This window comes from Lytechinus variegatus, chromosome 7 (genome assembly GCF_018143015.1).
Source record: "Lytechinus variegatus isolate NC3 chromosome 7, Lvar_3.0, whole genome shotgun sequence".
NCBI classification, from domain to species: domain Eukaryota; kingdom Metazoa; phylum Echinodermata; class Echinoidea; order Temnopleuroida; family Toxopneustidae; genus Lytechinus; species Lytechinus variegatus.
Window position 1 is genome coordinate 26747693 of NC_054746.1, and position 26693 is coordinate 26774385.

At 35.0% G+C, this 26693-nt stretch overlaps 1 protein-coding gene across 1 annotated transcript; it reads left to right on the forward strand.

The window, feature by feature from the left end:
- The first annotated feature begins 647 nt into the window (after positions 1-647).
- Positions 648-26107, forward strand: LOC121418880 (thioredoxin-related transmembrane protein 1-like). The gene is made up of 6 exons (XM_041613070.1): positions 648-869; positions 9740-9901; positions 10829-10957; positions 12818-12863; positions 14892-14993; positions 23626-26107. Exons 1-6 carry the CDS (start codon positions 730-732, stop codon positions 23851-23853), a joined length of 807 nt encoding a protein of 268 aa, XP_041469004.1. The 5' UTR covers positions 648-729; the 3' UTR covers positions 23854-26107.
- Positions 26108-26693: the final 586 nt, after the last annotated feature.

Genomic DNA, 26693 nt, shown 5'->3' on the forward strand with positions numbered 1-26693 from the left:
TGCCCCCATCGCCCCCTGGCTACGCACCTGCGAGAATGTGGCTATTTCAGCCATATCCCCCCCCTCAGTTGGTGAAGGCTGGATCAGCCCCTAATGGTTATGAATAAAGTGATTAAACAATTATGACAGCTGTTCATATTTTATTAACTATTAGTACCATTTATTTCAATCTTGTATCACTTGAGAATCAGTGGACAGCGGCCCCAAAGTTTAAATCTTGTATCACTTGAGAATATGGACAGCAGCCCCTGAAGGTTATTTTATGATCTCGAAGTGTCCTGTACGTATTTCGCCTGTCCAAATCTGGTCACCCTGCATGGTTCCCAGGGCACTACATTATTGGCTGTGCCCCCCCCCCCCCCCCCGCCTCTTCCATCCTTTTTTTTTTCTTTTTAACAATGCCAACCCAAAATATATATGTCAGTGATGGTTTACCTATCCAACAAAAAAATTCCCTGGCTTCCCTCGTTTTGAATTTACTATCAATTTTATCAGGTTGCCAGCGATTTACACGTGTACGTCAATGAGGAAGTGCAAGGGCCCAAATGTGTTTGACTCTTGAACCAGTCGTTATTGAGACAGAGAGTAGCACTGTGCTTGTCAGCAATCTATCAATTGCACTCATGCACAGCAGCACGAAACACAATTAAGCATGAACTGAGTCTACAGACTAATATCTGTTATATTTTATTTTTTGCGATCATCGGAGTGCCACACCACACCGGAGAAATGTATCCAAAACGCGAAGTTTTGATCATATTATTCCTCATATTTATATTTCGATTTGGAGAATCAGGAAAGTTACATGTTGTGAAGATTACAGACAAGAATTGGTCAAGGACGCTGGAAGGAGAATGGCTCATCAAATTGTACGTACCTTGTCCTTAGATTTATTTTATTTCACTTCAGTCCCAACCATGTAAAGTCATGTCAGTGTGAAGGAGACTTTCACAATTGCCCGTGCAATATACTGCAAATCGTTTGCTAGAGCAGCTAGACAGGAATAACCGTGGAGGTGCCGTGGCCGAGTGGTCCGACTCTAAGGCGCCTGGTTATATACATGGAAAGTCCGGAGTTCGATCCCCGGCCGCGGGTCCTATGCCCGTGTGCAAGGCATTTAGTGTACGATGCTCTTTTATCCTGCTTTCATAGATGGAAATCGAAATGCTATTTCAGTATTTGCATTATTGGTAACTAGGTCACAGTAGGTGTGCACTTGTTTTGAAAAAAAAATAAAGAAAAAAATAACTGTCGTTTCTGCAATGTTCTGGGGATTTCCTTAACATTTTTGTCATTGCACTATAATCCCCATTCACCGACGGTAGTTTGTGTGAGCTCGCATGTGTTATCACATCATCACTTTTGCCGATTAACTGTCCAGACTTCAAAGTTCAATCGAATTCACAGTCTAAGGACTTATAAACTACAAATATTCTATCTTGAATGTATAATAAATAATTAAATGTCAATGAAATAGATGAAAAGGTATGAAAATGGTACTTTACCGATGTTTACTTGTGAAGACTTGGTCTCCAGAATCACCCCCAAAACAAAATGGCAGCCAAAATATTTACCAACGAACAGAGAGGGCGTCAACAATTTACAAATGTGATATTGATATGGCTTTCGATATTATACGATCTGCTCCATATGTCCATATGCAAGCAAAACCGCTACGATCACAGGTAGCAGACAACATTTGATATATCGATACATTAAAAAATTAATAACGATAATGATGTCATTCAAGATGGCAACTTGCGAGAAAAATCCTCAGCTCAGGTGAAAATGTCTTAGATGAAAGATTTCTCAATCATCCCGAGGATTTTTTTCAATAACTCCGGTCCAAGGTACGCAATTACTTAAGTTATTTATATTTCCCTGATAATGGAAACCATGAAACTGTGAGTTTCGCTTAAAGACAGTTTTAAATCGCGACCCGTAAAACGTTAGTTCACTTAATACATTGGCTGTACGTACGGGCCTACAAGCACTTCAGTCTATGTATTGGTGAGTGGAGCCAACGTAGTTCAGCGGAACAACCAAAATATAGAGACTGAAGCTTTTGGTCTAATCGTTTGCGAGCGTTTTTTACCTAGAATTAGGTCTAGCCCTAGGCCCAGTCGTCACAATATATGTTGCACATAATCGCAATGAGTTGCAAGCAGTCGCAAACAGGGTAGCCAAATTTCACAAAATGAAATATGGGACAATCGACAAACGTGACAAAGCACACTACATGAGGGGATCGATCGAGCCAGGTCTTGATAAAATAAGATCAACAAAGAGGCAACACAGTGTTAGACTTGAGACAAAAATATAAAGAATTGAAAGGGAGGGTGAACGCAGAAGAAAAGAGATGAATTAAGAAGAAATAAAGAATGAGGGGGAAAGTGGATTAAAAAAAAAGGAAAAAAATTAAAAGAAAGTTAGAATAAAAGAAGGAAGAAAGAAAGAATTGAAGAGAGAAAAAAGTTTCTGTCATTCTTTGAAGTAAATATAGACAGAAAGAAAGAAAGAAAGGGAAGATGAATAAATGTGTGTAAGGAAAAATAAAGGAGAGAAAAAAAAGTAAGAAAATGCAGGAGGGAAGAAAGAATGGAGGAAAGAAAAAATGTTTCCTTCATTCTTTGAAAGAAAGAACAAAAACAGGAAGGGAGGAATTATGGGAAAGAAAAAATAAGGGAAAAGAATTAGACGGGAAAAAATGAAGAATGAAAGAAAGGATGAAAGAGAGAGGAAAGAATGAAGGAAGGAGAAATTGAAAAAATAAATCATAGGAGAGAAAGAACTAAAAGAAAAAGGAGAGGAAGGGAGAAGGAAGCAAAGAAAAGTAAACAGGAAAGAAATTATTAAGGAAATAGAAACAAGAAATTTAAAAACTAGAAGGAAAGTAAGAGAAAGAAGGAAAAATAAAAAAATGAACAGAGATAAAGGTTCAGGAAAGAAAGATAGGAAATAAAGATAGATGGAACAAAACAGGGCAAGAAGGAAGGATGAAGAAAGAAGGATAGAAAAGTAAGTAATAGGAAAAAAGTTCAGACTTTAAGCAAACAAAAAAATTCAATCTAACAAGAATCATAATGATATTTTGTGTTTTGTCTCACCTGCGAAGCAGAGTGAGACTATAGGCGCCGCTTTTCTGACGGCGGCGGCGTCAACACCAAATCTTAACCGAAGGTTAAGTTTTTGAAATGACAGCTTAACTTAAAAGTGTATGGACCTAGTTCATGAAATTTGGCCATAAGGTTAATGAAGTATTACTGAACATCCTGCCTGAGGGTCACATGACCAAGGTCAAAGTCATTTAGGGTCAATGAACTTGGACCATGTTGGGGGAGTCAACATCAAAATCTTAACCTAAGGTTAAGTTTTTGAAATGTCATCATAACTTAGAAAATATATGGATCTAGTTCATGAAACTTGGACATAAAGTTAATTAAGTATTACTTAATATCCTGCATGAGTTTTACGTCACATGGCCGAGGTCAAAGGTCATTTAGGGTCAATGAACTTTGGCCGAGTTGGGGGTATCTGTTGAATTACCACCATAACTTTGAAAGTTTATGGATCTGATTCATGAAACTTGGACATAAGAGTAATTAAGTATCACTGAAAATCCTGTGCGAGTTTCAAGGTCAAAAGTCATTTAAGGTCAACAAACTTTGGCCAAGTTGGGGATATTTGTTGAATTACCATCATTACTTTAAAAGTTTATGGATCTGATTTATGAAACTTAGACATAAGAGTAATCAAGTATTATTGAACATCCTGTGTGAGTTTCAGGTCACATGAATAAAGTCAAAGGTCATTTAAGGTCATTGAACTTTGGCCATTTTGGAGGTAATTAGATTGCTGTCATAACTTTCAAAGTTTATAGATATTCTTTATGAAATGTGGATATAGGGGTAATCAAGTATCACTGACAAGTGTAAGGTCGCATGATCAAGGTCAAATGTCATTTATTGTCACTGAACGTAGTATTGTATCATTATACGTTTGGTGTTTTTTGTGAATAATTATTTCATAGTAGTTTTCAAAATCAGCACTGCTGCTATATTGAATTGCGCGATGCAGGTGAGACTGCCAGATGCGCTCCACTTGTTTTAATATGTTTTTAAAATCTTAAAGAGCTAAAATGTTTTAGAAATGAATAAAATTTCAAAGTGAAACATCATCAAACTTAAAAATTAGATGAAACATCGCAGCATCATACACAGGCATCTCTCCCATCCCAGTACAAGTTTGCAGCTGAAACAACTAGATCTAGTTATGAAAACTCAATAACTTGTTCCTCTGATTACATCTCCAAATCAGTAGTCTCAGAATCCATAATATAACTAGATTTTTAATTCGTCATGAGGACGAATTAGGTGGTCTGTCATGAAATTTCATTAAGTGTCGGCTAATGTATGAAATGAATCATTAGACAATCTTGATCATAGACATCAAGGGAGTAAATTTTGACCATTGTTAAATACTCACTCTTTAATGTGGTGATGACAAACGTGATGGTTATAAATATGTTGGTGATAATGCAATACGGTATATACGAAATGAAGTGTTGAGCACGTAAAATGCCTTAAAAACTCCTCAAAAATTTGAGACGGGGCGATTTACCGAAATTGGCTTTCCAAAAATGCGCTATGAAAGGAGCCTTCATTTTCAGAGCAGCTAATTTTTGATCGACAGTTTCATGTTTCTTATGCAAAATATTTTTTTTTAATTCTTTATTCTGTCAGCAATTTTTCTTTTAAGATTTCAAGCAAGAATTTTCACAATGTCATTGGGTATCAATTTCACAGAATGCTTGAAAATTCATAGGTGATACTTTTTGCAAACTAAAATATCTTAAATATCTTTATTCAAAACTTCTGATAAATTTGAATTATTTTTAATTAGAAACTTCACAATGCTACAATTTCACAGCATTCACTTCAAAACTCATCAGTGATGTATTTGATAAAAGAAATGAGTAGAATTTTTTTTTTTTGGGGGGGGGGAATGTTTGCAAATTTCTGCAAATTCCTAAACATTTTACATTATATTTTCTGTCAACAATTTTCAATATCCATTTATTAATTGTGTATAACTTTATCATTTACTTGAAAATTCTTTCTTGATGATTTGACTAAAAAAAAGTCAGGTGAAAGATTCAAATACTGGCAATTTTCCCGCAAAATTTCGGGAAAATGTGTATTTAACTAAATTGCATAATTTTTGATATCACAGAAGGTATCTGAAAATTTTGTATATGTTATATTTAGTGAAAATAACCAAATAGAAAAAAATCCAGGATTTTCCGCAAAATGTCCGGAATGAAATTTATCAACCCAATAGTGTTTCAATATTGCAGCGTTTACCAAAAAATACATAAATGATGTTTTACAATGTTAAAATTACCCCTTAAAAAGTTCCGGCAAAATTACAAAAAATGTCCTACATAAAAACCACAAGGCAAGTGGGCTTGAAATTTTGAGGAAGACCGTATAATTGCTTAAAGGACAAGTCCACCCCAACAAAAACTTGATTTGAATAAAAAGAGAAAAATTCAACAAGCATAACACTGAAAATTTCATCAAAATCGGATGTAAAATAAAAAAGTTATGGCATTTCAAAATTTCGCTTCATTTCACAAAAACAGTTACATGAACGAGCCAGCTACATCCAAATGAGAGAGTCGATGATGTCATTCACTTACTATTTCTTTTGTTTTTATTGTTTGAAATATGAAATATTTTATTTTCTTGTCATTGTCATGTGAAATGAAGTTTCATTTCTCCCTGAACACGTGGAATTCCATTATTTTAACATTTTGTGCTTCAGGCAAGGAGGTCCCAATCATCAAATTTGTAAAAATTGAAATATTGTATAATTCAAACAATAAAAAAACAAAAGAAATAGTGAGTGACATCATCAACTCTCTCATTTGGATGTAACTGGCTCGTTCATAAAACTATTTTGTTAAAAATAAGCGAAATTTGAAATGTCATAACTTTATTTTACATCCGATTTTGATGAAATCTTCAGCATTGTGCTTGTTTGATTTTTCTCTATTGATTCAAATCAACATTTTTCTGAGGTGGACTTGACCTTTAATAAAGCATTTTCTTCAAAAATTAGGTCCAGAAAAAATTTGCAAAAACTTAAAAGATACGGTCAAATATCCATAAATACGTTGACGTATGTTGCAAAATAGGTCATTTTCACTTCTAACGTAAATTTGACGTAGTTACGGAATCTCCAGATGAGATATTGACTATATCCAAAAGTGAGGAAAAATTGGGGGTCAACGGACTCCCTGAGAAGCTACAGGGAATCTTATATAGGCATATTCTTGCCCACTAACGACTTATATTGCAAGTTTGCACGCGCGTGTAATGCAAATTTGAATGGACGCGCATTCCTGTATTATTGGTCGTAAGAGGCTGAATGAGGTATCAAATTAACCAGAAGATAATGGACAATGAACAGACATAAAATAAATGATGACTCGGAGATGTATACCGATGGTAGGTGCAAGAACGGGCATACCTGTGCGCGCGCAAATTCTTGACATGCTCGAAATGGTCTGAAAAGTACCCAAACTTGACCACGGTTGATTTGGGGAATTTCAAAATTTTGAAGCGCGCGTACGTGCGCGTCGTGACTTTTGCATGACCTCCGATGACATGTCCTGATGACCTGTCACCTGAACTTGATATGATACAAATACGGATGATTTTTTATGATTAGTTGCGATAATATGATCAATAATTTAATTTTACAAAATGGCGCCTAGATGACGTCATGATTTGATAACCTAGAAAAGTTTTGTTTCGCGATTCCATAATAATGTCCATACATGACATGAAAATCAAGGAATTTGACAAGCCCGATTTTGAGATAAGTGGGAACAAAATTTGGCAATAAAAATAAATAAACTAAAATCTGACGATTATAATAGGTGATCTGTCATATTCATGAGAGACCACCTAATTATTAAAATTTTTGTCCGATTTTATTATTTTGGTGGAAAAACTGTTTATCATGTGAGATTTCTGCTCTGTTCCTACATGGCTGGCTAGCAGCCTGCCACACACAGGCACGCAGGAGGCCAGTTCGTTTGCAATGTATTGGATTAGCAAGAAAATCACCGCAGATCTTGACACATGACATAATCTTGACATAATGACACATAACTCCACAACTGTCAGTCGTTAAGGTTTATGTGCAAGACTCTCTTATGACACCTAAGTCAGTGGCGGATCCAGAGGGGGGCGCCCCGGGCGCGCGCCCCCCCTATTTTCGCCAGATTTTTTTTTTTTTTTTATGGTTATATTTACTAGATTGGTACAATGTAGTCAATTTCAAGGGCTAGATCTAGTCAAAACTATATTTTAACTTACGCTCATGGCCTTTGTGTTCGCACAAATGCACCTCTGTCATACTGTATTGCAATATGTAAATTCCGGAATTCCAGGGCGCGCAAGGCGATTGGTTGGAAAGTTGCACCACTTGTAATCGGGAGTTGCAGTGCAGTGACCAGTGTGAAGATGTTGGATTGGATATCATTTTTTCCCGAAATTTTGTGTTTTTTGTAACATGCGTTTGTCCGTCTTTATGGCAAATACATGTAAATTGTAAGTAACAGATCGCGAGAGAAAGTGTCAACGATGCGAATGATAATGTCTATCCCCGAGATTATTCTTCACTCAAAGATGAAGCCCTATATCGGGCGCCACGTGCGCAGCATTATCATTCTGCCTTAGTCATGTACGTTTTCACTGAAATGTATAGGTCAGACATATTTGTATTTAATGTAAACTAACTTTTAAACTTTCTGGTAGATTCAGAGGCATATTATCCAGGGCGCCCCAACTAAGTTTCGCCGAAGCAATCATTCCAACGAATTATCAAGGAGCAAAATTGTATATTCTCAATCACCAGTCGACCCCACTCCGCGTTTGCTGTGTATAGGCAGCTATATGTCAGCGTAAGGAGCGAAGATTTTATGTGACGGGGGGGGGGGTGGGGGGAGAATAAAAATACTTTCGTGCTGGGGAAAAACGTCCCGAGATTGTGTATTGTTAAAAAGTAGAAATTGTGACATTAACCCCCCCCCCTTACCCCATTTTTAATGTTTGATAATCTATAGGTTTGCTGATTACAATATATCTTTAAAAAAAATACCAGCAAAATCGAAAAAAAAATAGTTTTAAAAATCTAGGGGGGGGGACGACCCCCGAAATATTTGAGGGAGAACACGTCCCCCCCCGATCGCTGCCGATGATATGCGCGTAAACCCAAATCCATCTGACCAAGGAGGTTGGTGGAAAACAGATTTCCCCCTCCCTGATGTGTTCCTCCGCGCACCCGTCCGATTGACGTGATTTGTCAGGATTATTGAAGATGATTTGAAAATAATACGAGGGAAAAGGTTGATTACCAGAAGATGATGTCGTTTTTTTCTGTAGTTTGTAACAATTTACTGTGCATTTTGGGGAAAAAAGAACCAAATTTTATGCATGTTGCCATACGACTAAACGATTCTCGTTTGAAACACACAATGTAAATACACAGATGACAATAAACAGAATGGATTATTCGGAACTTATCGATTACAAGTGTCAGTTTCGTATCATTTAAATTTGATGTTTCAATCACACGATGCAAGCAAGTGAAGAGCCTTTGCCAAATGTATGTTTTGAATGACCGCTTATACGGTATGTGACTGGAAACTAGCTCCTAAATGAGTCAGTATGTGTCTTTTATTCATGAAGTTACAGTGATTTAAGTGTGCATTTTTCTTCTAAAGGTGCTCTCAAAATACGACTTTTGGACATGATTTTTTGAAAAAGTCCTTGCCGAGGGAGGGGGGTTTCCCCCTTCCCACACCCTCCCCCCGCTCGGTCGCTTCGCTCCCTCGCCGCTGGCGCCCCCCCTATTTCAAAATCCTGGATCCGCCCCTGTAAGTGACCTAAGTCCACAACCGTTAGTTGCTTTTGAACTAAACTTGGATGGTAGATAGACTTTGGAGACCTGCATGTTATGCGGCAGTCAGAGGTCACATGGTAAGGTCAAAGGTCATTTTCAGGCCAATATTAAAGTTTACATGCAAGACTCTCTTATGACACCTACCTCCGCAACCGAAAGTCGCTTTTCAACCAAACTTGGATGGTAGATGGACTTGGGAGACCTGCATGTTATGCTGGAGTTGGAGGTCACATGGTAAGGTCAAAGGTCATTTTCAAGTCAACATTAAAGTTTACATGCAAGACTCTCTTATGACACCTAACTCCGCAACTGTAAGTCACTTTTCAACCAAACTTGGCTGGTAGATGGACTTGGGAGACCTCCATATAATGCTGCAGTTGGAGGTCACATGGTAAGGTCAAAGGTCATTTTCAAGTCAACATTAAAGGTTACGTGCAAGGCTCTTATGACAAGACAAAATGTTATTCCATCCCAGTCATTTCACAATGAAGTTTCAATACCATTCTGTTGCGTGCCCTCGCATATCACAATGTTTTTGGTTATATTCATAAGTGGGTGAGACACAAAATCACTTTTGCCTTGTTTTGTACATAATAACAGTTTTCTTTTCATTTGTGTTAGAATGAACATCTAGGATTCCTGATAAAAGTTGTTGCTCAGACTTTGTTAAGCTGTCTTACAAAAAGAGCAAGAACATTCTTGGTCCAAACTGATTGGGTGATTCTAATCTAAATGTGCTTAAATTTCTTTTTTTTTTTTCTAGTTATGCTCCATGGTGTCCTGCATGCAAGTCCATTATGCCTGTTTGGAAGGAGCTGTCTGATTGGAGTCAAGAACTTAACACCAACATTGCTGAGGTTGATGTTACAGAGGAACCAGGATTGAGTGGACGTTTTGCAGTTACATCCTTGCCAACAATCTTCCAGTATTAAAGTTTATATTTCTTGGGGGGAGTGTGAAGGAGCGAAGAGCAAACGGAAAGCAAGAAGATAGAATGAGAGGGGAAGAGTATTATAAAGAAATAGATCAAGTCAAAAAGGAAAGAATTTAGAAAAATCAGAGTAGGCTGTTCATGTATAGGGTATTCGTGCAGTGTTATGAATATGATCCCATTAAGAATATATATACTTACGTGAAGAAAATATACTGTTTCCTGGAAATCTTCTCAAAATTAATTCCCTCATTTCCTGTTCAATAGGATACATTCATTTCATGCCCCTTTCAACATGGGGATTAAAAATTTACAGGAACTCTTTTCCTTTACAGAAATCATGCAATTCTAAGTCATTGAGGTACATTCAAAAGTCTGCAACGAAACGCTTAGCTTCGAAAGGTGGTCTTGAAAACTATAGGTTGAACCCATGGTTTATTTCCTGTATTAATTACGTTTCATTTACTGTATTTCTTCAAAAACGTCCAATGCCAATGCACCTCTTTTTCACAGCAAAATTGACACCTGCTGCCATGGTTATGCACACTGTTTTATTCATGATTTCACTGTTTTAAATTGATGAATCCACTGTTGCATCAATGAAAAAGGAGCAATGAGAATATGTCTTACTCTTGAGATTATTCCAACCCGAGTAAAAGTTATTCTAGTATATCTAGATTCATGTTAAACCCGTGATATCCTCTCTACAGTTTAGATTTGATTGAATATTGGAGAAATGATGATAACAAAGCTGTGGAATTTTAAAGTGTTTTGTGGAACATTGATTTGCATAAATGTAATTATTGATTTAGTGAAGTATAATTTAACAGAGTGATTTGTTTTAGCCTATATCGAAGTTTTATTTATTAAAACACATAATGACTATTTCACTCTCTTTTTCATTTTAATGATGTATTACAGTTCCAAAGATGGAATTTTCAGAAGATATCTTGGACCGCGCACCAAAGATGATCTCATTAGTCTTGTGGAAGAGAAAAAATATGAGGAAATTGAACCTGTAGCTGGGTGGCAGTCTCCAAACTCTATTCCGTAAGAATTTAACTGTTATCCTACTTACTGACATTAGTCTGGTCTGTTAGCGAAATTATGTGGACACGGTGGACAAAAGCATGAAGTTTTCTCCAGACCTTTGTATTTCATGCTTTTGTCCAACGTTTCCACAAGCAGGGTATTTTTTACCCTAACAGACCAGACTACATATTCAACTGGGATCGATCTCTACTTTGTGTTGGTCATACAAAATGAAACCAAATAAACCATCAAATATCTGTCAGGAATGTGTTTAATTAAACTTGCATATTTTAGAATCAACCTTCCATGTAGTGAATTATTTGCCTAAGTTGCAGCAATCCTTTTAGACCAAGTAGGTGTTTCATAAAGCTGATTTTAAGAATGACTGGTGAACCTTTCTTACGCGCTAAAAATCAACAATGAACATTATAATGTATATGTGTACCATATACCACAAGAAAGGTCACCATTCGTTTTTAAAGTCGCTTATTACTTAGAAACAGCTTTATGAAATGGCCTCCTGGGCCCTATAAAACAAAGGTTAGCAATTAATCACTAATTTGAAAGAGCAACTCTGATTAGTTTCTAGTCAGTCTTCCGTGCAAAATGCGCATGCAACAATGATCGTGATAGGCCAATTCATTTCATGATTGATCGCTAACCTTTGTGTTATGGGGCCCAGACTTTTTCTAAGTCCAAATTCTGTTAGGTTAAACAGATGTTTTGTGGTAAAAGTAGATACAATAAAAGCTAAGTTTCAGGTCAGAAATCTGAATATTGCAAAAAAAATCATCTAAAAAAAGGAGGGAAAAAATTGTAAAGTGAATTAAATCCCATGCTAGAAAGAAAGAAAATGCAGGGAAAAAATCTAAATACAAAATTTATAATACCAGATTGCATGGCTCTCATGACATACAAATGTACTTATGGGCTTCTGTGTAGTTATCAAAAGTAAATACTACTTAACAATTTATCTTATTAATAAGATAAATTGTTAAGTAGTATTTACTTGTTGTCAAATCCACTGGCACCACAGAAAGTTCAACTATTATTAAAGGGGAATCCAGCCTTGGCCATAAAATGTTGTGTTGGGAAGGAGAAAAATAAATTAAACAGAATGGTGAAATTTTGAAAGAAATCGGACAAGTAATAAGAAAGTTAGAGCTGCTTTAAAATTGAAATCACTAATACCATGTAGATTTCAAATTGGCAACTGGGTAGGTAAATTATGACAAGGGGCAAGGACAACTTCCCCATAGGCCATGTACTTTATTATCAGGGATTTGTGGTTTTCTCCCAAGTACCAATTCCCCTGGGGCAGTAATCTAAATATAGCCCAGGTAGTATATTGTCTTATGTCCTCATGAAAGAAAAATATAATTTGAAATAAAACTTTTGGGAAAAATTACATTTTAGCCATAATATGTACTAGAGTACGTGGAAGAGTAGTCCTTGCCTTACATCACTATGACATCACACATACCGCCAATTTGAAGTCTCCATGGGTATAGTGATTACCAATATTTACAACTTTTAAAAATTCATAACTTTCTTTTTGTTTGTCCAATATTGTTCAAACTTTCACCTATCACCTTGTCTGATATTTCTTTTCCTGACAAAAACAAGTTTTTATTTGGGTTGGATTCCCCTTTAAAAAAAGGACACAAAATATGTATTACAAATGTTTTGCATAATCTGGTTTTTAAAAATGATTAATGGGAGGTTAACTTATGCAAGTTTTACCTGTATTTGCATTGGCATTTGATTATGATTTGAAGTCACACCTGATTTAGTCGTAAAGTACTCTTTCCTAATTCCATAGCTTTGAAATGTATTTGTTGAAAATTTAATTATTCTATATTGCTTTTTGTTTTGCAGTATGTCAATTCTATCTTGGGTCTTTAAGATGTCAATGCTTGTAAGGGTAAGTCAGATAGTGAAGATCAAGTTGTGTTAATCTTAATAAAGCAATACTAAAGTGGAAGTTCACCCTCATGTCGTGTTGTTGAAAGTAGAAAACGTAGAGGAATATTTGATAAAGAGTTGACTGAAATTCATTGAATAAAGTCAGAGTTGAGGATTGTTTATAAAGGTTCAGATTTGTGATTTTACGTGTGAACAGCTTCCCCCTCCCCCATATGTCCTGTAATACAAATTTCTTCAAGTGCCCCTTCCCTCATAAAACTGAAAATGACTGAAATGCATTTGATTTGGTATTAAGTAGTTCCCACTGTCACAATTTGGGCTGGCACGATTGAAACGGTGGTCTTGGTTTTGGAGTAACGGTAGTTATTGAGTCAGATCGTATCAGATCAGTCGTAACAATCGTATTCATCTAAGAAAACTTTTGAAAGGTTCAAAAAAATTTCTGATGAGTTAACGAAACGTTAAATTGAAGCGTTCGTAAAGGATCGCAGGCCAGTGGGAACGAGGTATTATGAGACATCTCATTCATCCCAATAAAAAAGATGTATGCATAGAAATCTTGGTGTTATGTTTAATTCTAATATGTCTATGTCAAATCAGGGGAGCGTTCCATAAACATTTATGTCCTACAAGTTGTCAGATCTGAAAATTTTCCCTGATTCTGATTGGTCGAGATCGAGGCACTCTTACTATGGTAACTGTCGGATAAAGCAGGAATTGTCGGATAAATCGTCTGACAAGTCCTTTTATGAAACACTCTCCAGGTCTCAAGTATATGTTGATCTATACAGTATCAACTACGGAATTTAGGGTTCATTCAGAAGTATCTCACTAAGTCTTGAGATGATTGTACAAGCACTCATTACATCCTGTCTTGATTTCTGTAATGCTCTACTATATAACCTTTCACAGTCTCAGATCTCCTTAGGAAACTACAACATGATGCTGCCCGTATAGTTACCATGTGCCGTAAGAGTAATCATGTAATCCCTATACTCGTTTCTCTTCACTGGTTACCTGTTGTACATCGCATGATTTTTAAATTTGCTCTTACTTAATTTTCATTCATTAAACGGAACTGCACCACAATACAATTGTAGCTTGATAACTCCTTACAATCCCTCTCGCAATCTTAGGTTTGCTAGTTCATCCTTACTTGCTGTTCACATTATTATTCTATCGCTGTGAACCATAAAATTATTTCAATTTCTTGACTTTGTATTATATAACATCATGAATGTAAGAGACTACTAAAAAATTATCAGCATGACCCTATACTTTTCGGACATATTTTCACAGTGCTAATAAGGTATTTGGCAAGGTGTTTATCTGCTTTTGCCACTCTTTACCCAGGAGTAGTAAATGGGTACTCGGTCGGAAGAATTCCCTTCAGTGCTTGAGCACCCGATAGGAGTATCCATGCTGAAGCCCGGGTAATTGCATGCAGCGCTTAGTAAACATTGTTTCCAAAAGAACAACATAATATCAAATTAAAGATGAAAATAAAGAAAAGAACATAACATTTTAATATACAATAGAACATGTTATGAGGTTCACACCTCATCATCAGTCTAAAATCATGGAAAAGAGGCATTGGTATTTATACATTTTGGATATCGTGGTAATTTCAATACCTACATTCTTGAAATTACCATGATATCCCAAATGTATAAATACCAGTGATTCTGTTCTATGATTTAAAGCTGATGATCAGGCATGAAGCTCGAAACATGTTCTGTTTATTAAATTGTTGTGTTCTTTTCCTTATTTTCATCTGTTAGTAAACATTGTATTAAGCGCTATGTATAAGTATATCTATATATACATATATATATATATATATATATATATATATATATATATATTATATATATATATATATATATATATAAATCTTGCATATTGTTAGTAGTTTTATAGGATATTCTCCCTTGATATGAAAATAATTACTAAGCACCAAACATTTTAGAGTTTTTTTTTATTTTCTCCAAACTCTGATATAATTTTTGCTGTTTGTTCATCCTAGGTTACCCATACAATACTAACAGAAGAGTATGGCTTTCCCACTTGGAGCTCTTATGGGTTTTTTGCAGTGATGACAGTTATGCTTGGTTTAGTACTAGGAATGGTAAGTCTTTTTTCTTTAAAATGCACTACCTCTCTTTCTTTTTCCTCTCTCTCTTTCTCTCTCTATACTGTATGAGGGAATGAACAGTGCAGCACTAAAATTCAGTGTTGAGTCAGAGAGAGACCAAGACATAGAGAATAATACCAAAGACAGAGTGAGCGTAACACTCGTGTCCAGAATAATCAAGTCTGAGATAAGACTCGATACACAACTGTAGTCTTGAGACTATATCATGATGCCAAACAATGCTCAAATCTTACATTGGGCTGTTAGATCATTTTCAAAGTAATGCTTCATAATATCATTGATGAGTACATAAAATGTTAAAATGGCTGCCTTAGAGCAAATGTGACCAAGGTATGAGAAACACTGGCCTCTGACTGTTACTATGGTAACTGTCAGAGAAAGACAACTTGTTAGTGCTGACAACTTTCATGAAACAGACCCTTGTTTTTCCTGTGTTTAATACAATAGTCCATGAATTTCTGATGCCTCATTTTTAGTAATATAACTAGAATTTAATTCGTCATGCGGACGAATTAGGTGGTCTGTCTTTATTGTCGCCATCATGATCACTATTACCATGTTCATGCAGATCAATATGATCTTCATGATGACGACGGAATGTTCATTATGGATGGATACTTGTGAAAGACGGGAGATGATAAAGCACTGTGAAAAGGGTCTCTTTGATGTATGACAATACATGTGATATGAAAAAAAGTAATTATAATCTGTTTTATCTTGCGAAATTTGAACTTTTATACCATTCAATTATCATGAAGGATCATGTATGAGGTGGTAAAAAGAAAAAAAAAATGGAAAAAAAAAATCTTGTTTACCCCAGGACTCGAACCTGCGCCCCCGAGAAAGCAAGTCAAATGCGTTATCTATTGAGCCATGATATTCCCCATAGAGATTACACGTAAGCAAGTTTGAGAATTACAATTCCAGTTTTGCAAGTGAAAAACGGGCATGATCCCGGCATCTGATAAAAAAATGGAGGGCACACTTGCGAAAGCTTAGGATCTCAGCTACATCATACTGAAAGCTCAGGGAAAAGTGACACTAAAAAATGGAGATATGGCTCACGAAATAGAGGAATGTCGAATCCAGTTTTGAGAAAAAGTCATGTCCCATAGAGATTACACGCAAAATGAGGAAAAATGACATGCCTCTTTTCATTGCTGTTTTACGCAATGATGCGTTTCTCAAAACGAAAATTCATGTCTACTGAGGAGAAAGAGTACATTCTAAACTACTGCATATCTAAATCTGGGCGAAAAACAATCGATATTTGAGAAGTTACAACCAAATTTACATAAATTTGATGACGTCATTTTTGAAAAAATGAAATTTTAAGTTTAGGCGCCATTTTGATGACGTCATGATCAAATTGAGGGACACTGGTGACATGAAATTAAATCTACAACTCATACTCTATCGATATATGAAAAAAAAATTGGGGGTCAATGGACTATTTAAAGAGCTACAGTAAATTTTCAATAAGCATGTTTTTGCCCATATATGGTCTATAGTGAGAGCTCGCGCGCACACGTGCTGCAAATTTTAACGGGTGTTTATTTCGTCATTAATGGTCGTAGAAGGTTGATCAAGGTATCAAATCATTCAGAATTTTATTATCAATGCAAAGATGTAAAAAAACAGTGTTTCTGCGTTGCGTTAAGGCATTACACGCGCAAAATTTTGAAATGCTTAAAATGACCTGAAACGTACTCTACTTTGGTCAAAAAGTGATTTTGAGCATTTTGAAATTTTGACGCACGCGTACGCGCGGATCGTGACCTCCAGGTGACCTTTGATGACATGACCTGATGACCCTTGACCTGAAGTTGATGTGATGTTGATTTGATTGATTTTTGATAATTGATAATGGAGATATGATTGATAATGTGATTTTACAAAATGGTGCCAAGATGACGTCATCATGACCTGATGACCTTGAAAAGCTTATTCTGATGTGTCCATGACAGATCCTATAAATGACATGAAATTCAATGAAATTGATCAAGTCTATTTTGAGATAACTTGGCGACAAGAAAATCCGTAAAAATAAAAAATAATAATAATAACTAGATTTCAATTCTTCATTAGGACGAATTAGGTGGTCTGTCATGAAATTTCATTAAGTGTCGGCTAATGTATGAACTAAATTATTAGACAATCTTGATCATAGACGTCATGGGAGTAAATTTTGACCATTGCTAAATCCCGGTGCTGAATACTCACTCTGTAATGTGGTGATGACAAATGTGATGGTTATAAATATGTTGGTGATAATGCAATACGAAATGAAGTTTGGAGCACGTAAAATGCATAAAAAAACTCAGAAATTGGCTTTCCAAAATTGCGCTATGAAAGGAGCCTTCATTTTCAGAGCAGCTAATTTTTAATCGACAGTTTTATGTTTTTTATACAAAATCTTTTTAAAAATTCTTTACTCAGTAAGCAACTTTTCTTTTAAGATTACAAGCAAGAATTTTCACAATGTCAGTGGGTATCAATCAATGTCAGTGGGTATCAATTTCACAGAATGCGTGAAAATTCATGATACTTTTTGAAAACTAAAATATCTTAAATATTTTTATTCAAAACTTTTGCTAAATTTGAATTATTTTAATGAGAAATTTCACAGTGCTACAATTTCACAGCATTCACTTCAAAACTCATCAGTGATGTATTAGATGAAAGGAATATTTTTTTTTTTGGGGGGGGGGGAATGCTACATTTCACATTATATTTTCCGTCAAGAATTTTCAATATCCATTTATTAATTGTGTATGACTAACTTTTAATTGAAAATTCTTTCTTGATGATTTTACTAGAAAAAATTCAGGTGAAAGATTCAAATACAGGCAATTTTCCCGCAAAATTTCGGGAAAATATGTATTTAAGTAAATTGCATAATTTTTAATTTTACAGAAGGTATATGAAAATTTGTTATAATGTTATATTTAGTGAAAAGTGAATAAAACAAAAATCCGGAAATTTCCACAAAATGTCCGGAATGAAATTTTTCAACACAACAGCATTTCAATATTGCAGCGTTTACTAAGAAAATACATAAATTATGTTTTACAATGTTAAAATAACCTCTTAAAAAGTTCCGGAAAAATTACAAAAATGTCCTACGTGAAAAACCGCAAAACCAGTTGGCTTGAAATTTATAGGAAGACCGTAAAATTGATTAATAAAATATTTTCTTAAGAAAATTCTCAAAAAATAGGCCCAGAAAAAATTTGGAAAAACTTAAACAGGTCACAACACATTGATGCTGTGGTCAAAAGTGAAAATTATTCACACGTTATTTGTAGAGAATTTTTTCGACTACATCATATCAAATTTTGAGAGAAAACAGACCACTAATAATGAAGATACGGTCAAATATGCATAAATACGTTGACGTATGTTGCGAAAATGTGTAATTTTTATTTTTTACGCAATTTTGTGGTATTTATGCAATTTCCAAATGAGATATTGACTTTATCGACGAGTGAGGAAAAATTGGGGGTCAACGGACTCCCTGAAGAGCTACAGTGAATTTTATATAGGCATATTTTTTCCCACTTATGACTTATTTTGCGAGTTTGCACGCGCGTGCAATGCAAATTTGAATGGACGCGCATTCCGGTATTATTGGTCGTAAGAGGCTTAATGAGGTATCAAATTAATCAGAAGATCATGGACAATGGACAGACATAAAATAAATGACGACTCGAAGAGGCATAGCGATGGTAGGAGCAAGAATGCGCACGCATACCTGTGCGCGCGCGCGCGCAAATTCTTGACATGCTCAAAATGGCCTGAAACATACCCAAACTTGACCACGGTTGATTTGGAAAATTTTTAAATTTTGACGCGCGCGTACGTGCGCATCGTGACCTTTGCATGACCTCTGTTAACATGTCCTGATGACTTGTCACCTGAACTTGATATGATGCAAATATGGATGATTTTTTATGATTAGTTGCGATGATATCATCAATCATTTAATTTTACAAAATGGCGCCTAGATGACGTCATCATGATTTGATAACCTTGAAAAGTTTCGTTTCGCATGTCCATAATGATTGCCATACATGACATGAAAATCAAGAAAATTGATATGCCCGATATTGAGATAAAGTGGTTACTAGCTTTGGCAATAAAAATAAAGAAAATTCTGACGAATATAATAGGTGATCTGTCATACTCATGACATAGTATCCCGTAATTAGTAACCATCTGGAATAAAATTATTGGAAATGGTTTTTTGACTGATTTGAGTAGGTATGGGTGTCAACATTTACCAAAAAAAAGTTAGGAGGAATACGGGTTGGGGAAAGTGCTTTTTTTCAAGGTCAAAGGTCAATGACCTTTTCATATATACTGCATAATGGTATCTTTGAGATGGAAAGGCGCAGGTTGGTGATAATGGTGTCAAAATACGCAAATTCTTACCAGAATATCAAATAAAATAAGATTAAGTACCTAGAATGCACATTAAACAAAAACTTTCAAGGTCAAAGCCTTTCAAAGGTCAATGACTTTTTTTTACATTATGTACCATATACGGTACAATTGTATCTCTGAGATGAAAAGGCGCAGGTTGATGATCTTGGTGTCAAAATGCACAGATTCTTACAAGAAGATAAAATAAAATAAAATCAAGTGCATACAATGCTCATTTACCAATGAAATTCAAGGTCAAAGCCTTTCAAAGGTCAATGACCTTTTTTACATTATGTGCCATATACGGTACAATGGTATCTCTGAGATGAAAAGGCGCAGGTTGGTGATCTTGGTGTCAAAATGCACAGATTCTTACAAGAAGATAAAATAAAATCAAGTGCATACAATGCTCATTCACCAATGAAATTCAAGGTCAAAGCGTTTCAAAGGTCAATTACCTTTTTTACATTATATACCATATACGGTAGAATGGTATCTCTGAGATGAAAATGCGCGGGTTAGTGATCTTGGTGTCAAAACGCAAAGGTTCTTACAGAAAGATTTAACAAAAAATGAAATGAAGTACCCAGAATGCATATTCATCCATAAAGTTGAAGGTCAAAGGTCAATGACCTTAATAGGCTATATATCGTATAATGGTATCTCTGAGATAAAATGCATGTAGGTGATTTTGGTGTCAAACAGCAATTTTCGCAAGAAGATAAAACGGCACAAAATAATAATAAAGAATTATCCTTCGCCTTTAAAATCCAAAGTCAAAGGTCAAAAGATAATAAATATTCATATATCCATGCAAGATAACCCCCCAAGAAATTAATCCATCATATTCACATTTTATTTGTGAATAGTACAAAGAAAGATAGCTATATGTAATGAAAACTTGCTTGTTTAATAATTTTACTCTGAAATAAGGATAAATAATGGCCATGAAAAATATATTTAGGGGTTATAGGTCAATCAACTTTGTCAATAATGACAGGGCATTTAAGTAAATAGGTCGATGACTTGATTGTGGCATGTAGGTATAAAGTGATTCTGATGGGAAAAAGACTGACCTGCTTGGGAAATTAATAGAAATTTAATAGTTGATTCCTTGACCAATGATGATGTCATAATACAGGTTCGAGATGAAATTGAGATCAAATAGAACTTTTTAATATATTTTGTAGTAATGCATTGCCAAAAGTGTAAAAAAAATAATGTTTGATATAATTTGAAATGGTGAAGTTTTCTAAAGTAGCAGCATTTAGATATGCATTTTATAAATCTAAATCAAGGTACTAATTTCTCTGTAGCAATATGTCACTATTAAACCTTGAAATGCTACAATAAAATTCTATAAACTATAACTTAATCTGTAAATGGAAAGGATAGGCCTAACCCTAATGGCATGCATCATCCAAGAACATTTTCATATAGCCAGGGACAATGATGAAGAATTATAATAAGGCAATCATTATAGCTGCAGCTTTGGTCATAGTAAATGAAGTTCAGTCTCTCAATTTCGGCAAAGAGTAATCAAACTCTAGAAAACCTTCTGAGATTTTCAGGACTTTGATCTGGCCAATTCAATGAAAGCCTTATGTTCTGTCAAGGGATATCAGACCAGGATCTATATTACTGATACGTTGCACAGCTTGATCCTCAAGAACTGGAAGTGGTGCTGTAGGAGTTTTGTTAGGTCGACGGATGTCTACTTGTAAGCTATTATCTCCTTTTGAATATTATTATTATATGCCTAATTTGTGCATGGTAACAATCAGTTGTTCTGGACCAAATACATGATCCTTGTACAAATTGATACCTAGTAGAAATAGCATCATGGGTGACGTACGGCAGCTAGAGAGCAGATATGAAGTTTTGTCCTGCAGCATTATAGCATCTCAAGAGATTCTGGCAGCTCGCAATGAGAGGTAATTAATAATAATACGGGAATTCATCTTTGTTGAAGTTGAGATACATGCTATTTACTATGACAAAAGTTGCAGCTCTAAGTATGGCCTTCATTTCATCTTCATCGTCATCCCTCTGCTGATTGGAAAGAGTTAGACCTATCCTTTCCATTTTCAGAAGATTAAGCTAACATTTTATAGTATGTATTATAGCATTGAGGTGAGTGGACTATCGCTGGAGAGAAAAAGACACAACCACCTTGATTTAGATATTATGATGCATTAAATGCTGATACATAAGATAGATATCATTTCAAATTATATACTCGATTTCATTTATTTTTGTTCATTGTTTTTGGCAATGCGTCACAGTATATGAAGAAGCGTTATTTGCCTATCAACTTTTTTTTACTTAATTTCCACTGATATTTTGGAAAGAGTTCATTGACCTCTGACCCCTAAATACATTCTCCATGACCTTCATTACTTTGGACTGAATATATGAAACATCCATGTTTTCATAACAAATTAGCCATCTTTATTTACATTATCACAAATAAAATTAGATTAAATGTTTGTTATTTTTATGTCATACAGACATATATAATATTTCATTTGATCTTGGAATTCAAGGTTGAAACTTTATTCTTTATACTGATTTTGGTGTTGTTTAATCTACTTGTACAATATTAATCTTTGCATTTTGGCACCAAGATCACCAAACTGTGGTGTTTTATCTCAGAGATACCATTATATAATATGGTATATAATGTATAAAAGGTAATTGACCTTTGGCCTTAAATTTTATGGTTGAATGTACATTCTAGATACTTATTTTTTTTTCTTCATTTGATCTTCTGGTAAGAATCAGTGCATTTTGACACCATTATCACCAACCTGCGCCTTTCCATCTCAGAGATACCATTATACAATATGGTATATATAAAATGTAAAAAGGTCATTGAACTTTGATAAGCGTTGACCTTGAATTTTATTGTGAATGTCCATTCTAAGTACTTGAATTCATTCTATTTATCTTCTTGTAAGAATCAGTGCATTTTGACACCATTATCAACAACCTGCGCCTTTTCATCTCAGAGATACCATTATACAATATGGTATATATAATGTAAACAGGTCATTGACCTTTTATAAGCGTTGACCTTGAATTTTATTGGTGAAATGTTCATTCTAAGTAATTGAATTCATTCTATTTTATCTTCTTGTAAGAATCTGTACATTTTGACACCATGATCGCCAGCCTGTACCTTATCATCTCATAGATACCATTATACAGCATGGTATATAATGTAAAAAAAGGTCATTGACCTTTGAAAGGCTTTGACCTTGAATTTTATCGGTGAATGTGCATTCTAGGTACTTAATTTTATTTTATTTGATATTCTGGTAAGAATTTGTGTATTTTGACACCATTATCACCAACCTGCGCCTTTCCATCTCAGAGATACCATTATACAGTACATATGAAAAGGTCATTGACCTTTGACCCTGAAAAAAAGCACTTTCCCCAACCCGCATTCCTCCTTACTTTTTTTTGGTAAATGTTGACACCCATACCTACTCAAATCAGTTGAAAAACCATTTCCAATAATTTTATTCCAGATTGGTTACTTTGGGGTCTAATTTAGGGATACTAACAGACCACCTAATAATAAGAAAATTCTGACGAAATTAAGAGGTGATCTGTCAAAGAGAGACCACCTAATTATGGTTTTTGTTATGACACCAACTATAAGGTTTACACGTATAATGCAAGATATTTGTCCTCATATGTATCATACATGACACACTCATCTTGTTGACTAAATTTTTTGAATTTCTGTCTTTTCCACTCAACTCTATTTCTTTTCTTTTTCACATTGTAAATAACAGATTAAAAAGATAATTATAATTATGTATTTTATATTGTAAATAGATTTTACTTGAGTCTAATGTGTTTCACATGCTCCTCATTGCTTCCATTGCTCCAGTGTTTGTTTCAGAGCTAAATGTGTTTTGATGACATTTCAATCCATGTCTTTTAATTCATGTTCATGTTTAAGTTTGTAAACTATCAAGTGGTGATGGGAGAACCTTTCATTGGAACTAGTGTCCTTTTGGCTATCCTTGGCCATCGGTCGATGGGTCTTTTGCTTTTCTTGAATTTGTAATTTCTTGTATTCCTTTTGCCAGAAATAAAATAAATAGATAAAAAATAAGTAAATATAGAAAGATTCAAATATTCTCATTTTTTATGTAATATTTAGATCCTAGTGGTGATAGCAGACTTCTTTTGCCCTGTGAAACCCCCAAAGCGAGAAACTCCAGAAGCCCCACTATCGCAGCACGAAGACATTTCAGAGGAAAGGAAAAAAGAAGAAGAGGATAATGAAGAAGTTAAGGATGAAGTTAAGGATGAAGAGAGTAGTGGTGATCAGACAGTCCGGAAAAGAAAATTAGACAAGAACAATACACAGTCAGAAACAACATCATAAGTCATTTTTTCCCCAGGTACATGTATGTGTCATTTTTTATCCATTTATGAACTATTTTTGTAATAATGGGTTTCCTGGTGGCACATAAAATGGAAGAACAGCTCTGATGATGCGTCATTGCCCATCAATAATTTGTAGACATTTGCATTTGATCTCAGCTATGGATTTTTACTGAGAATTTGATCTATAAAAGAAACTTTTCCATTTTGAAAGGAAATCTCTCCCATTTGAGACAGTTTTTATAGCTTTGTTTTTCGCTTTCCAGGGCCTGGTAACACGAAGGTTAGCATGTGATCATAAAAGGTGATTTGTAAGATAGATGATGTACAGTCATATATGTCTGATCAATTGCTAGGATTTGTGTTCAGGGCCCTAGAACATCGAACTTTTTTTATGATGAAACTTTGGAAGGTATTGTTGCCTAGAAGCGGTGATTTTTTTTTTTGCTTTTCTTTCAACTAAGTAGACTCTTTTTTTTTTGCTTTGTAGCCTTAAATGGTTGTTTTTTCCTGTGCTTTAAAAGCTTTATATCAACTCAATATTAGTAATGTTATATATAACTATAGCAACTTCATGTTGATTGTTCAGTGAATTAAAGTTACCTTCTGCAATGATATTCTGCACAATAGCTTTTTGATATGGCTAATCACTTTAATCATTTGCTAATCAATAAGTTAATAGAGTTTGATTAACTTTCCTTCATGGAATACTTATAATGTTTTAAGCCCAGATTGGTAGAGGTTCTTAAAATTTTCATGTAGATAAAAATGAAGAGCAAGAACATGTTTATGCAGTTTGCATGTGGATATTAATAACAGAATTGCAGTGAAATACGTTGTAGCCCAGGGGCAGCACCATTTCATTTTGAGGGGGGGGGGATAGAAAGACTAAAAGTGACATCAGACTTTCTTCAATTGAATAATAGGTATGTTATAGTTCACTCACACCTGTCTTTTTATACCTTCCTTTCTCCTTTTTATTTCCCTTTCCTCCTCTTTTTTCTACCCCCCCCCTAGTTCTTTTCTTGTTTCATTAACTACACGTACTTGTGAAAGTCATAGGCTAATTGTCACTCCTGCTGCCCCCCCCCCCCCCCCGGCACCGCCCCTGCTGTTGCCAATTTTCATGAGTATTGCTTCTTCCGTTTTGTGATATTTCATTGAAAGTTCTTTCATAAGCAATTCTCAAAAATCATGCACCTATACGTACATATAAGCAGTGGGGACTTCCATAACAGGTAACTATACATATTAAAGTCTAATATTTTGGGACAGCAGAATCGGTTTGACTGGGGAAAAATTTTACGTAAAAGAATTATATTGCTGTATTATTATTGCACATGTTTTGCATAATCTGATCGAAAAGAATCATTTTGACGCATATTCGACTTAGGAAAAGTCAACTTGAGCAAGTTTACCTATATTACCTATTTCCATTGCCCTCATTGACATCATATGTGCAATTTTTTTTTATATGATTGTTTGGATGGGTTACATGTTCTGTAAGTATGCAAATGTTATTCCTGTTAAAAGGAATTGTGTAGTTTATATGTGTATTTCCTATTGTAGCACTAGTTAGTGTAATTTTTTCATTCTAATTCTTAGTTCATTATTCTTTCTGAATTTAATTCAATCATGTATATAAATTTGTATAATGCTTCTAAATTTGAAAGGGATTATTTTGCTATTTGGTGAGACCAGAAAAAGGACTTTTGGAATGGAGAAAGAACAGGAGACAAACTACTAATGTGTATATGAGGATGTGGGTGGATATGTTTGCATCAGAGAGTGTGTGTTTAGTATTCTACCTTCACATGTGGTAAAATCCTGCAAAAAGCGAATGATTAACAAGTCTAGCTACCTTTTAAAATTCAGTGTTCTATTGTAGAATTCATCCAATTTGAGGAAAGAATGATCGCATCCCCCCTGACCTCTTGTTTCTTTGTCTTTTCCTTTTTTTCTCTTTCTCTCATTTAATTTCATCTTCTTTCCCCATTTGAACATTTTTCATCTCTTCATTCCCTGGTTTGGACTCACCGCGTGTTCGATCATATATCTGTTTCCAAGTTGTCAATACCATTTTACAATTGTCTTTACATGTTTTCTCATGCACATGCACTGTGGTGTGCTCTGTAGAAGTTTTAAGTAATATGTTATCAGCATTTTGTCAGTCATGTTCATGTATCTGAAATAATGAATGATCATTGTCTTCCCCTTTTTTTGGAAGGAAAATATGAACAAATTGAAATGAAACAAAGTACTTGTGATGATACCTTTATTGTTGTACATGGTAGATTGATTCCAAAGGGAACAGCTATGATAACTTGCTATTTTTAAGTGCTGTAAATCATGGAATAAAAGCATTGGATGTAAACTATTACAAATCCTCTCATAGGAGGATTTCAAGAGCAGTGTTAACATTTTGGTGATGGTATTGGGCCGGTTCGTACATCAGTACATCATTTGGTTGTGGAATGAACTGCACTGGATGTTGAGCTATATTGTGATTTGAGTCAGTTTTGGAGTTGAGACGGCAATTCAAATTGCGCTTCCAACACCAACATTGAAGTTTGAATCCCCAATAAGACGCAATCAGTCTTGCTCCACTCTCTACAGACTCAGAGTATTCTGAGATATTTTGTGGCATGTCAGGAGAAATCACTCAACAAGGATTCAGTTCTGACGTAAAAATAACATATGGAACTACATCACCAAGGGGCAGTTCCAGGGTAGCTTGATGAAATAAGAGGTGTAACAGGTATAGACTAATCAGACCTCTTTTAATTCTTTGCATTCTTTATTCTTTCTTATCTTTATTCTCTCTCTCCTTTTTCCCGGCCT

What these genes read in the sequence shown, in the direction of transcription:
- LOC121418880 (XM_041613070.1), top strand. Translation starts at nt 730, where the DNA reads ATGTATCCAAAACGCGAAGTTTTGATCATATTATTCCTCATATTTATA. An exon ending in GGAGAATGGCTCATCAAATT is followed by an intron (nt 870 to 9,739) that starts GTACGTACCTTG and finishes TTTTTTTTCTAG; the next exon opens with TTATGCTCCATGGTGTCCTG. An exon ending in TTGGTTTAGTACTAGGAATG is followed by an intron (nt 14,994 to 23,625) that starts GTAAGTCTTTTT and finishes TGTAATATTTAG; the next exon opens with ATCCTAGTGGTGATAGCAGA.